Genomic DNA, 14,295 nt, shown 5'->3' on the forward strand with positions numbered 1-14,295 from the left:
TTTTTTTTTAAGATTTTTTTTTTTTAATTTATTTGCCAGAGATAGAGAGAGTACACACAAGCAGGAAGAGAGGCAGGCAGAGGCAGCTAGAGAAGCAGGCTCCCTGCCGAGCAAGGAGCCCGATGTAGGACTTGATCCCAGGACTCTGGGATCATGACCTGAGCCACAGGCAGCGGCTTAACCAACTGAGCCACCCAGGCGTCCCTTTAGCTCCACATTCTACCTCAGGCTTTTTATTCTATTTTTGTTATTTGCATTTGTTCCAATATCTTCGGCTTGTCCTTCTTAAAAAAGTGTCATATTTTCATCATCAAGGTCTCAGCTAGCCACACCATTACTGACTTCTTTTGATCTTCTTCAAGCTCTTCCAATAAGCACACATGCAGGGAACTTTTAATTCTTGTGGAGACTGCCATCTTCTGCTATATCCTTCAATGTCACACTGCATGCACTCATTCCCTTATATTCTGATCCATATAAGATTCTTCATTGCTCCCCAGACAAGCCTTGTACTTTCTTAAGTCTATATCTGTTTGGCTAAGAATGCAGAATCTCCACTCTTCAAAATTGTTCCTATTTTTCAAGGCCTGTATGAGAGGTAATGATTCATCCAAAAGCCAAAACTTTTTGTACATCTCAAGGCATTTAACATGAGGTACCTTGAATCATTGGTGTCTCCTATCTTTCAGCCACATGGAAGTTTCCTACGAGGAGATGGTGTTCCAGTGGTCTTTGTACTCACTCTAGTGCCAGAGACTGAAGAGTGCAGTTGTTGAATTGATAAACTTTGCAAGAACTTTTAGTGTATCACAGTCAATGACTAGTATTGAATCAAGAAATTTCCTCAGACTTGTGAGAATTACAGAACAATATCTATAAGTTATAGAGTATTTTATAAAGTTCTGCAGTGTGCATACCATTTGGATTTTGTGCTGATTGAAAGTGTGTCTGATCCTGAAACTAGAGAGACATTTATTGTTAATTGTAAGAATAAAAAGTATAGTAAAAAAAAACTAACTAATCGAAATTTCTTTTTAGAGCCTGTTTAATAAGTTAGTAGAGCTTACTGAGGAAGCCAGGAAAGCATATAAAGATATGGTTGCAGCAATGGAGCAAGAGCAGGCTGAGGAAGCCTTGAAGAATGTGAAAAAGGTACCACACCACATGGGGCATTCTCGGAACCCCTCTGCAGCAAGCGCCATTTCTTTCTGCAGTGTCATTTCTGAACCTATTTCTGAAGTAAATGAAAAGGAATATGGTAAGTTGGTATATATGGTATATAGCAGATGATTTAAATACTGAAATCATTTAAGTGATTAAAATCATTTTGAAAATTATTTTCATGCTATCTTTTGTTTTTTTATCTCATTGATTATTCACATTTTGGTCAGAATTTTGGTTTGAAAAATTGCATGAAGCATGTCCGTTAAAAATTAGGAGACTGTTTGGAGCTGAGATTTGCTATGTGACCCTGTAATTTAGTCACATTTCCAGAATGCCCAAAAGGATTTAAAAAGCAAAAGGTACCATACTTGTGACCTATAAGTAAATTCTAGGAAGTTTCGTTCTGATGCCTTATACTGAGTTATTGAAGTTTTGATATATTAAGTAAACAGAAGACCTGAATGTTATGGATTATAAGCTTATAAAATCTAGACATACAACATTTACGTTAAGTTTGATGGTAGTCAAAAAGAAACAGACTAAAACCCAGCATTTGTGTGTGTTAAAGAACAAAAATTCACCTGAGTAAATTTGAAGATCTAATTGGCTTTCGAAGGTGCTTTATGCACCAGACAACATCCCATCTAGCAAGTCGAGGGGAGCTCTGAGGAATTGCACAAAATGGAAGGCTTGTGTAGGAAAGAGGATGGTACAAGGAAATTATTAGCAAAAGAAAAGAAAGGATTGTTCCTGGCCAGGTCACCTTCCTTTGGGGGGACAGGCAATGGGTCTTCCTAGTGAATTGTCTCAACTTCCTGTTGGGTGTGGAAAGGGCCCTTGTGACAGATTACTGCCTTGGCGCTGACCAGAAAACTCTTCAAACTTATATTTCTGGGGGAGGTTGAAACTGCTTTTAGGTTACATCTTAAGCTCTGGTTTGGTGACTTGGCCTCTGATCCTATTTGGGGACTGTGGTTTTCTTTTCAACATGTATAATGTTTAAAATAACGTTATTTACTGCACTCTATGTCTTAGAAGTTTCGTTGTCTTTTTTCTACAATACTTTGAACTCTTCAGTTCTCTGCTTTTCATGATGTAGTTTCTGGTTCATTTCCCCATTTTAGGATAGCCACCTGCTCAACGTGGCTCCTGTTTCCTCCTTTTTTTTTTTAATCTAGGAATTTATTGACTAGCATGTTGCCACCTAAAATTTAACACGTAAAAAAATGAGTCCTCATATTTTCCCTCACACTCTCTTTCCTAGTCTCCTTATCTATGATTGTGGTTAAATATTTGAAATGCTTTTGACAAAGCTCTAAGGCAGAGACGACAATGAACAAGTTACTGTAGGACGTTGGGAAACTGCAGACCAAGGATAAGTATTATTGGCTTAGAGGCAGACATGTTTCTTTGCCTGAAGTGCCACTAGTTGAAAATAAAGCAGATAAAGTGCCAACTTTGTAAATGAGATCAGTTCTCTCTGTATAATGATATGCAGATCTCAAAAGCAAACTTGAAGGTAAATTCATAAAGGTGTAGGTTTGAGCAAATGACCATGATCTTCATTTAGGCACATAAAAAGAAAAGTTATGAAAAGAACCTTTCAAAGACTTAGGAGATGTTTTCAAAAAGCACCAAATTTAAAGTGTTCAAAGATTGGAGCCTTAGCTTTTTCACACTCTGTGTGGAGGACTGAGAAATAATTGATTAAATTCTGGGCCTCAGATTTCTCTTTAGTGAAATGGGGAGGGTTCATCTAGGTCATCTATAAGGTTCCACTCAAAGAATTCTATGAGCTGTTAAATAACAAAAATTCAGCCAAGTGTTTTTGATGATCTAGTTAGCTTTATTAAATGATTCATGAATTGGGCAGCTACCATCTAGCAAGTAGATAAGCACTCTGAAGAATTTACCAAGTGAAGGGTTTTGGTGGGCAAGAAAGCTATTAGGAAAAGAAGAAGATTGTTCCAGAGGAGACTTCACTAGTAGAAAAATCAAGGGGTCTTATGCAGATTACCTCATTTTTCTTTGGAAGATGGAGAGGACCCAAGTGACAGACTCAGTGGTACTGATGAAAAGAAAAATTTCCTGACTGACCAGTTAAGGCCACATTTCTAGGGGAGGTTGAAACTGCAGTTGGATTGGGAATTAAGCTCCAGTTTGTGAACTCAATTCTAAGTGACACCATTTGCTCCCCCCCACCTTTTTAAATCTGTGTAGAGCTAATGTTTGAATCCTTAAGGAGGGTTTTAGATAGAATCTTAAAGAATCCGACTTGATGAGCTCATGTATGAGGACACCAACAAAATGAGTGGAAGGAATCACAAATAACATTGAGAAGGAAGCATGAAGTTATTCTTTCTGTATTGGATTCTTTCTTTATTGGATTTAGCAACAAACATAAAACCACTAATGTGGCCTAAAGTAATCAGGATATTTAATTATTTCACAATATCCTCAAAGTCCCTAGCTCTTTCCTTCTTTCTGTTCTCCCATTCGCAGTCTGTGGCTTTTTATTCTTGTGCTTATCATCTCATGTTCATAAGTAGCTGCTGTGGCTCTGGCATTAGTAGTCAAAAGCAGGAGGTACAGGCAGTGAGTTCCTTTTGTCAGTGAAGGAAACCATTTTCAGAAGACTTCTCCTTTTGTTTCATTTGGCCAGAACTGATCTTATGACTCCTTTTAGCTGCAAGGGAGATGGGCAAGGGAATGTGATAACTGTGATAGTCTAACAACTATTTTAATTCATCCTTTAGGACTGGGCCCAAGTTCATCCCAAGTTTGGGGGTTCTGTTATCCAGGAAGAAAATGGGGAATGACCGTTGGGTAGAAAATAAACAACATCTTCCATGTCATCCTGATGCAGGATTTCTAAAATGTTTTTTCCCCATAGTTTAAAGAAAAAAAAAAAAGCTGGGGAAAAAATGCTCATCATTGGTAGAATAGAAAACCTCCTATGATAGTCCAGTCTTACTGTCTTTTGTATACCCCTTGTTTTCTTTGCTTATGTTTTCCTTCCACGTGTGCTGAGTCTCAGTTCTGTCATACTTATTACATGAAACAAATAGTTTTGAGCATAAATCCCAACTAATTTGTAAGTTCTTTGAGATAGGAACTTGGCACATAATGGGCACTTGATACATAATGATAGTATCTCACTGAATCCTTGCTATGTGGTAGGCACTTCTCTAAGCATTTCCTGTTTATTAATACATTCAGTTGTGTGAGCAGCCCTATGAGATAAGAAATATTATACCGCAGGTGTGCCTGAATTTTCTGAATTTTCTGCTCATTCCTGACTTTTCTGCTCTTTCTCTGCCACTGGTTTCTTCTATAGTTTCTTGAACTCGTTTGCTTGTTCTGTTAAATAAAGATGGACAGCTTCCCTTTGTGTACTGACTGAAAGGAGAAATACACACACCTCATCCTCCAACAAATCCTCTAGTGATCTGAAAGTTTAAAAGACATTTTCACCAAGATCCAATAAGCAACAGGAAAGTGTAGAAGGGATTAATAAGCAAAGAAGAGCTCTATTGAATAAGTTATGCTACCGTAAATAATTCAGAAGCAGCGTATGTTTGGATCAGTACCATTTCTAGGCTTTTTGAGAGCTTTGGTTCTTCCTTTAATGTGCTTCCTCGTTCCTCTATCAGAAATGGACTTCTCGAGGTTCTGTTCTGGATTTAGACTGTCCTCCTCCCCATCCCAGATTTCTCCTGTCCCCTAGAGAACGATGGCACTCTCATACTCTTGTATTTCTCCATGTTGTCTGCCTGTGCTTGTGTGCTTATCAGCTGTTATTAAGCTTCATCTGTTACTTTAAAGTGGGAGCCTAAACCCTCCCTCCCTGGTAGATACGGTGAGTGGTGGTTTTTTGATTATTGTGCCAAGTCTTTTGGTGGCTAATAAAGTCCTTTGCCTCTACTTCTAAAGTCATAGCTCCCTTTCCTATCCCAAGACCCATGTGGGCTTTCAGCTCACCTACCCAACTAGATGAAGGCCCAAGGTTGATTCTGGAGAAAGATCGGCCTGACCTAGTATCCTGACCGCCTTCCTCTCTCCTATTCCTTGACTCATTGAGAAGGGGGAGGTGAGACTTTTTCCAGGACCCCAAGTGAATTCTTACATTTTTGAAGGAGGATAAAAACTATTGGATGGAGGAGTGCCTGATTGGCTGTCATTAAGCGTCTGTCTTTGGCTCGGGTCATGGTCCTGGGGTCCTGGGATCGAGCCCCGCATCGGGCTTCCTGCTCGGGGTGAAGCCTGCTTCTCTCTATCCTGCTCCCCCTGCTTGTGTTCTCTCTCTCACTGTGTCTTTCTCTGTCAAATTAAAAAAATCTTAAAAAAAAAAAAAAACTGTTAGAAGGAAGTATAAATGTGCATCTAAAATTTTTAAAAAATTGTAATGCCCTGGGGTGCCTGGGTGGCTCAGTTGGTTGGACGACTGCCTTCGGCTCAGGTCATGATCCCGAAGTCCCGGGATCGAGTCCCGCTCCATGGGGAGTCTGCTTTGTTCTCTGACCTTCTCCTCGCTCATGCTCTCTCACTGTCTCTCTCTCAAATAAATAAAATCTTTAAAAAAAATTGTAATGCCCTTTTAAAGTTTTGGGGGGGCATCATTAAATATATGTGTGGTATTTTTAATTTAATAGGCTTTTTTGCCTTCAGTACTTACTCTTTGCCAACCATAGGGACACAGATGAGCAGGAACAAGGGTAAGGAGGGAGAAAGGGGCTGCACAGCAAACACAAAACAAGTACTTTTGAACTATATATGCAAAAAGTGCTATGGGAATTCAAGTTAGTGGAAAGTCAGGAAAGACTTCATACGGAATTGACCTTTAGGAATGGTTATCAAGGATGGGTGGGAGTCTGAAAGGTAAAGGAGGAAAACAAATCTCTTATGGAAAGAACAGCCTATGCAAGGCAAGGAATTGTAAATAGAAAGTTTATGACTTCTGGGAGCAGTGAGAATGCAGAGTGATCCCAAGCATAGAGTGCATGGCTAGGGGTTGTAATGAATGGGGTGGGAAAGATAGGTGAGGGTCAGATCACAGAGGGCTTTGGCTCTGCCAAGCTAAGGTGTTTGGATCTTGTCCTAGGGTAATAGAAAGCCCATTAAGACAGTCATGTGACCAATTTGCCAAACCAATTAGGAATATATGTACGTGTATAGCAAGATAAAGAAGGCTTGGGCTAAGACAGTAGTAACCAAATTTACTAGTTTTTGAGCTAGAAGTGACATAGAAGTTCAGTGGAATAAAGTAAGGGAGGAAGATAGGGTCAAGGATTACAATAAGTTTTCTTCTGTTTTGAGACTGTGGAAACGATAATGTTATTAACTAAGAATGAAAATATAGGAGGAGGAGGAGTTAGTTTGTTTTCATGAGGTAGGAGAGAGACTGGAAACAACTTACTTCAAACTTGAAGTAACTGCAGGAAGGAAATGTTTTTTTTCCAAACCATGTGCCCTGACTTAAAGTGCCCAAAATATGGTTTTTATCAGTGAAGAGTTGATAGGCGATGTTCAAGTTAATACATTAATGTGAGTAGACTTCCTTTATCACTACAGCTTGATCAACATATTTACAAACTGCAGATAGCAGCTATAATACAAATAGAAGGGGGCATTTTTTTTTAAAGGCAAAAATAAATAAATGGGACTACATCAAACTAAAAAGCTTCTGCACAGCAGAGGGAATCAACAAAATGAAAAGGCAACCTACTGAATGGGAGAAAATATTTGCAAATCATCTATCTGATAAAGAGTTAATATCCAAAATAGATAAAGAAGTCATACAACCAAATAGCAGAAACCAACAATCCAACTAAAAAGTGAGCAGAGGATCTGGATAGACATTTTTTCCAAAGAAGACATATAGATGGCCAATATAAAAAAGTGTTCAACATCACTGATCTTCAGGGAAATATGCAGATTGAAACTACAACAAGGTATACCACCTGACAGCTGTTAAAATGGCTATTATCAAAAAGACAGAAAATAAATGTTAGCAAGGATATAGCGAAAATGAAATCCTTATACACTGTGATGGTGTAAATTTGTGCAGCCACTACAGAAAACAGTATGGAGGGTCCTCAAAAAATTAAAAATAGAAATGCCATATGATCCAGGAATCCATCTTCTGGTTATATGCCCACAGGAAGTGAAATTATCATCTCAAAGAGATATCTCTACTCCCACATTCATTTCATCATCATTCACAGTAGCTAAGCTAAAGAAACAACCTAAGTGTCCATCAAATGGATGAATGGATAAAGAAGACATTGTGCATGTGTGTTGCCAGAGTCTTGGGGAGTGGGTGAAATGGGTGAAGGGTGTCAAGAGGTAGAGACTTGCTTTTGTCAAATAAATAAGTCATGGGGATATAATGTATAACATGACAACTATAATTAATAATACTGTATTGCATATTTGAAAATTGCTGTGGAGTAGATTATAAATCCTCATCAGAAGAAAAAAATTTTTAGTAACTGTATGCTGACAGATGTTAACTTGATTTATTAAGGCAATCATTTTGTAATATATACAAATACCAATTCATTATGTCATACACCTGAAACTAATGTCATATGTCCATTATACCTTAATAATAAAAAAATGAGGGGCGCCTGGGTGGCTCAGTGGGTTAAGCCACTGCCTTCGGCTCGGGTCATGATCTCAGGGTCCTGGGATCGAGCCCCGCATTGGGCTCTCTGCTCAGCGGGGAGCCTGCTTCCTTCTCTCTCTCTCTCTGCCTACCTCTCTGCCTGCTTGTGATCTCTCTCTGTCAAATAAATAAATAAAATCTTTAAAAATAATAATAATAATAATAAAATGAAAAATGAAAGAAGCACAGGAGAAATGAGGGATAGGAGAGCTGTCCTTCATCTCCTCATAATCTTAGTATGTTTTTGTCTTAAACTGACTTCCTGTCATTAAAAATAATTTAGATTATCACCACTGTATTATATAATACACTTCTTTTTTTGGCTACCAAATTCAGTTGGTGAGCCCAGCTACATATAGTATAAAACAAATTTTCACAAATATTAGAAATGGATGAATGGCTTCTTTGCTTATTTTAAGTGGAAACAAGTCCCATTACAACCTAAGATAGTTCTCAGGTAACTTGCTGTGGGAGCATGACACAAACATGTCAAATTAGAACTATTTCTGCTGGATATCTTGGGTCTGTCATCTGTGACTTGTGGATCCTTGGGGCCAGTACACCTCTAGGCAAAAACAAACAACAAAAACAAAAAAAACCAATTCATTGGTTCTCATGAATATATGGATTTTATGTAGAAGCATTAATGAGCTCCTGTTGTTTTAAGATCTTGTGCATTCTGAGACATAAATACACTTACTTTTGCCTCCTTGTTTCTTTATCTTAAATGCACATTTTTGAGAGTTGTTTTCCTTTTGTAATGCTTACAACAGTACTAGAATAAACTTAGTTTTTCCAACCAGTTGGTGAGCCAACAGATTTCTGCTAGTTTGTTCTTCCTTCTTTTAAAAGTTGTGATTCTGAAACTGTTCTGTTTTTTTAAAAATCTGTTTGATACTTGCAGAAACAAATTGGAGAAACATGGTGGAAACCTCAGATGGGCTGGAAACATCAGAAAATGAGAGAGAGGTTTCCAGTAAGCATGGCGCATCAGAAAAGCCCAGTAAACTTCCCTTGGATGCAGCCCCTATTGGTAAGCAGCCTTCACTCCCGGCTGCAGGCACTACTACCTCAGCTACAAACCCTGGGAGGTCAACAGTGAGCGATAAAGAGGAAGTGAAGCCAGATGACCTGGAATGGGCCTCCCAGCAGAGTACAGAGACTGGTTCTTTGGATGGCAGTTGCCGAGATCTCTTGAATTCCTCCATCACCAGCACCACCAGCACTCTTGTCCCCGGCATGCTCGAAGAAGAGGATGATGAAGATGAGGAAGAGGAGGAAGATTATACTCATGAACCCATATCTGTAGAAGTACAGCTCAATAGTAGAATTGAGTCGTGGGTCTCTGAGACCCAGAGAACAATGGAGACTCTCCAGCTTGGAAAAACCCTTAATGGTTCTGAGGAAGACCATGCTGAGCAGAGTGGAGAAGAGGAGGCAGAGGCACCCGAAGTGCTAGAACCAGGGATAGATGGGGAGGCCTGGACTACTGACCACCAGGCAAGTCAGGAGCAACAGAAGCCTAGCAGCTGCAGCTCAGTGAACAGTGAGCCCTCTGATATTAGTTACCCGCCCCCAGGTCTGTAACTCAGGAAATGCCCACTGTCTTGTCTCCAACTGTGTGAGGGTTGCAGCCATTCTCTTTTATGCTTCATCTCAACGTTTTGCACTGTCCAGTATTTAATATATGTATTTAATTTCTGACAAATATTTTTGTAGCTGTCTTTTACTTGTTTTACTATAATCTGTAGCTTAGCTTTTAATTAGCATCTAAGTGTCTTTCTAAGAGCTGTGTGGAAATTCACAACTGTTTGAGCTTATTTTGTTATGGGAAATAATGATTAAAATAGAAGAAGACTAGGTTTAAAAAAATAATTTTCAAATGCCTATTTAGAGTCATTTTGAAAGTCAATGATCAAGGCTCTAAGAATAGGAGCAGTTACTAATGTTTGCTTCAAGACTATGCCTCCTTCACTCTAATTTGATCAAAAGTCATTTGGGCTTCTTTAAAGAAGAACTGGAGGTAGATTTGGAAAACTGAAAAAAAAAAAAAAAAAGGGCTGAGGGTAACCAAGCCCACAAATGTCTTGTATTAAAAATAGATGCGACTTTTCTTTGGTCCACAGATGTTTATTTCAGAAGCCATTGATCATTGTAATGGATGGAAGTTGGGGTGGGCTCAAACAGAGCCTCGAAAGTTAGGCTAGCAAAGGAGCCACCACAGGGCACTGGAGCTGGCCTTCCTTGTGGGAATTTAGAGATGTTGTCTTTAATAGGGAAGAGTCACCCATGATAGGACCTAACAGGTTCTGTCTCATACTGACTTCTTACTTACCTCAGGAATGCTCTTGTACATACTCGTATTTACATACAGTTAGGCATATTGTGGCAGGTGAATAATTGTAACCAATTATATGACTGCAGCACTTATGTGTAAACTATTCCAAAACAGAGTCTTATACTGGTATGTTCTCTTGCATGTTTTTGATTTGGGACCCTCTGGATTTGCTGTCTTGATTTGATTAGGTATCCAAGCATTTCCTGAGTGAAAAACCATTTCTCCTTTAAAAAAAAAAAAATACCTATTTTGTCCATAGCCTTGAGCACCTGCCACATAACACCAACCATAGTTACTGATAGGTCAGGGAGAGGAACTTTACACAACTTACAATGTGTATCCTGATAATCAAAAGGCTGGAAAAGGAAGTTTTGAAGAAGCGAGAAAGTTGTTCTAATTGTGCTGAAACTATTATATGATTTAGAGTACACAGGTATTAGCTAGGCAGGTACTACTTCTTGATCACTATTATTTATCTCTGCCCTTCTCTAAGAATGTGTATACCTGCTTGGGAGAATTTAAACTTACTGAGCTAAAAGTTTTATTTGCTGGTCAATCACCTGGTAGTGACGTCAACAAGTTTATGTAATGATGGGAGAATTACAGATGACCTATTTTTCTCTCATCCCTCCAGCTTCCTCCCCCACCCCCAACCTCCAGTCAACCACACACATATCCACCCCCCACCCCCGCCGTGCACACAAGCTCCAGCCTTACACTCAGGAGCTCCCACAGGCAGGCACAGAACTGAGGAGGGAGGGGTGCTTTCCCTGCTCTGGTTTCATGGGGCAGGGCTTTGCCTCACAGAGGCAGGAGAGAAGAATTGGGCAGGTTTTTTTTACTGAACTTATTGGGACTACTGTACTAGTTTTGATGTATTATAATGCTGGCATTTAATACTGGAGAGATGAGATTCTTGGGTGATCATTTAGTCACTTGTGCATTGTGAAAGTTTAGGAGCAGTGCTGTATAGAAATTGTCAGTCTGTCAACTTCATTAGTGTGCTAAAAGGGGACATTATTGTCCTGTCTTGTCTAACTGTTCTCCAGTATAGACTTCTTAGGCACAACATATTTAGTCTAGTACTTAAAGGAACGCAGCATGTAAGGAATGAAGCCTCTGAAATAGTAATCATGGATGTAGATGTGGCAGATCTTACTGTGTCTACACATTTGGAAGTGTTAGTTGGTTTAAGGAAATGATAGAGCTTTTGAACTACTGACAATCTTAAAAGTAAATTTAAAACCTTTCATACTTTTTATGGTGTAAATTTCCTTTGCTTGGTGTCAGTGATTCAGATAACTCTTGATCTTGAGGTATTGGGTTTTCACAGGTTTCTTATATTTTATATCTCTTCTGAATGAGAATTGTCATTTTACATTTTTGACGTTTGTATCAAAAGAGAAGTTGAGGAAATCTTCAGAACACCAGTAACTTTTAAATTTACCATAGACTTCAGAAGTGTTCAATTATGTGTTTGATAAATGCTCTTGCATGTGCAGGATCTTCTGCCAGCAAACCCAAGGGACCACAGCCTTTTTTATATGAGACAGGTCACTCTAGAGGACTATCCAAAATTTGTTAAAGGAAATGCTACTGTGTCGAAAGTATGCTTAAATAAGTATTAATAATGTCTTTATAATTTGTATCCTCTAGATAAATCCTGAAATTTGTATATTCTATACAGGAGGAGGTGTGAAAATGGGAAAGTGGTTTTTTGTTTTTTGGTTTTTTGTTTGGAATTGGAGTGGGTGGCTCTTTGGAGACATAATGGTAAGCATAGGGGTTCATTCTCACAAGAAATAAAAACCATAGTGATTTTTTTTTCTTAGTGTGTAGAGGTTGTTTTATGGCAATAATTAATATTAGATTTCTATTTCAGTACATAAGTATATGAATTATAATATGAATTGCACTCCCAGAACTAGATTTCTGCTTCAGTAGGTTTGTTTGCTGTGAAGATTACTTCTCAAAAGACAAATGTTCATACTAGCTTAGTTTTTGGTTTAAATATGTTTGTAAATGATGTAATATATTTCTTTTGACTAAACATGGGAAAAATAATGTGTGTTATACATTGAAAAGTTTTTAAAGGCTTTGATTGGAGGTCATTTTTGCAGAGAGGGTATTTTATATGCTTCCAGTATTTAGAAAAGAATTAGTCAAAAGGAATTCACATAGTTTAAATATTGAAAAATTAATATCCAAATAATGTACTTGTCTGATTTCTTAATAAGCTGGGGGAGGTGGGTGGGGTGGGGATTGTAATGTGCAAATGAGTAGTGAACTCTACATTCATTTTCCAACTCTTTAACATAATACTGTTAAATCTTAACACGTTGTTACTTTAATATATGTATAAAGAAGTATTACTATTTGTAAAGCTGCTGTTTGCTTTAAAAAAAAAAAAGAAAAAACCTGTCATTTAAGTATTTTCTGTACGTTGTGCCAACAGGTTAAAATTAACTTATACCATTTAAAAATGCAATCATTTTTTTGCTTTTAAAATTTTTCTGTGACATAATTTATTTAAAGACATCTTCCTCCTCCCTTGCCCCTTCCAGCCTTTATACACATCACAGAATAAGCCAAACTGTTTACCTAATCCGAAAGTTGAATCCTAATTAATGATAAAAATTTAAACTTCGTTGGCACAACACAACCTTAAAAGTATTTGTGTTATTTTGTAATTTAATTTCTAAATATACCACATGAATTTATAATTTAATGTCTTAATTGTAACACTCTAATAAAAAAAACTAGCAAAATTAGTGAATTATAACATGAAAAGATTTTCATCTTGTTCTTTTGAAGGATAATTGTTATTTCACATTTTAGGAGTAGTAACAGCTTTTTTGCACTGTGTAAATACTAGTGGAGATTCTTCTGTAACTAATAAAATGGTTATTGAAACGTAGCCTGTCACTTCAGAATAGGTACTTAAGGGAGTCATGAGTTGCCCAACATGTGGGTTAGAGAAAAAAAGACAAGTCTAGCTTATCTCATTGCTTAAGGCCTTGATGGGTTTACCAGAGGAGGTTGTAAAATCTGCAGGAGGAAGTTACTAGTAAAAATTTCCATTTGGAAGGGTTGGTGTAATCTGTGTCCCCGGCCAAGGCATCTACGGAGACCATCCAGGCATTAGGAGAAAGCCTCTATAGATTTCTTCTCCCTTTTTATGCTAGTTACTCTGTGCCAGGTACTGTCCGAAGCCTTTTCCCAATTAACTCATTTAATCCTTGCTACAGACCTCTGAGGTAATGCTATTTTTCACTTTTAAGTGATGAAACAGTCATGGAAATGTTCAGTAACTTTGAAGGTCCCACAGCTAGTAAATGGCAGAACTGGGATTCAGACTTAGTCCCACATCAAAGGCCATGCTCCCCCCCCACCCACTGTACTTGTGTCTTAGCACAAAATGTGCAGAGTTGCAAACCAGTGTTTCCCTCACCTTCCTCAGGTGTCTTCTGGATTGTGAAGTGTGCCAGGACTGAACTGATCTCAGGGACTGGATTTTATTAGTCTTGCCTAGGGCGGTCCCTTGTCACTATGTCACAGCAAAATGTAGGGAATCTGAAGAGCAGGCTTATCTGTTAGAAAATAGGATCACTAATTTTCATAATGAAATGGATTTTTGCTGATCACAAAAAGAAGGGAGGGAAGCCTCCTCAGTTGTATCAGAATTTCCCTCTTTTTGACCGCCATCTGTATCATTCCCAATAGTTCTTTTCCAAACAGCAATAAATTTTTCTTTAACTGACCCGAAGAGGATGTGCACAACGCCTGAAAAGTCAAAGGCTACCCAGTAAAATCAAGAAGATTTTAAAATGGGGAGAGAGGGAAGAGAAGTATCCTAAGCAAAGGGCCTTGCCATGAAAGGTGCTTAGTTCTAAGGCTAAGCTCAGAACTCCAGAACCCACATTTCATTTTAGAAAGAGAAGAGAATACAGGCAAGACATTTAGCTCATGTGTTAAGCTGTTAGGTCTTTTGACATTTCTAAATTATCTTGGCAATTCAATTAATTTTTTTTAGCTTGGCTTGTGTTCTTCTGATGTTACATGTGTGAAATAAGGCATGTGGCTAATTGCATAGTAGGTATCAAAGGCCGCCTTGTGGATTGCAGGG

General features: G+C 38.3%; 1 protein-coding gene across 1 annotated transcript in view; it reads left to right on the forward strand.

The window, feature by feature from the left end:
- Nucleotides 1–12,959, forward strand: part of SECISBP2L (SECIS binding protein 2 like) — a 62,246-nt gene extending 49,287 nt beyond the window's left edge. The window contains exons 17-18 of the mRNA XM_044231782.1: nucleotides 1,039–1,258; nucleotides 8,736–12,959. Of these exons, the coding sequence (XP_044087717.1) occupies nucleotides 1,039–1,258; nucleotides 8,736–9,418 (903 nt within the window). The 3' untranslated portion in view covers nucleotides 9,419–12,959. The remainder of the gene's footprint in view (nucleotides 1–1,038; nucleotides 1,259–8,735) is intronic.
- The last annotated feature ends 1,336 nt before the right edge of the window (nucleotides 12,960–14,295 follow it).

Source organism: Neovison vison, chromosome 13 (assembly GCF_020171115.1).
Source record: "Neovison vison isolate M4711 chromosome 13, ASM_NN_V1, whole genome shotgun sequence".
Taxonomy (NCBI): Eukaryota; Metazoa; Chordata; class Mammalia; order Carnivora; family Mustelidae; genus Neogale; species Neogale vison.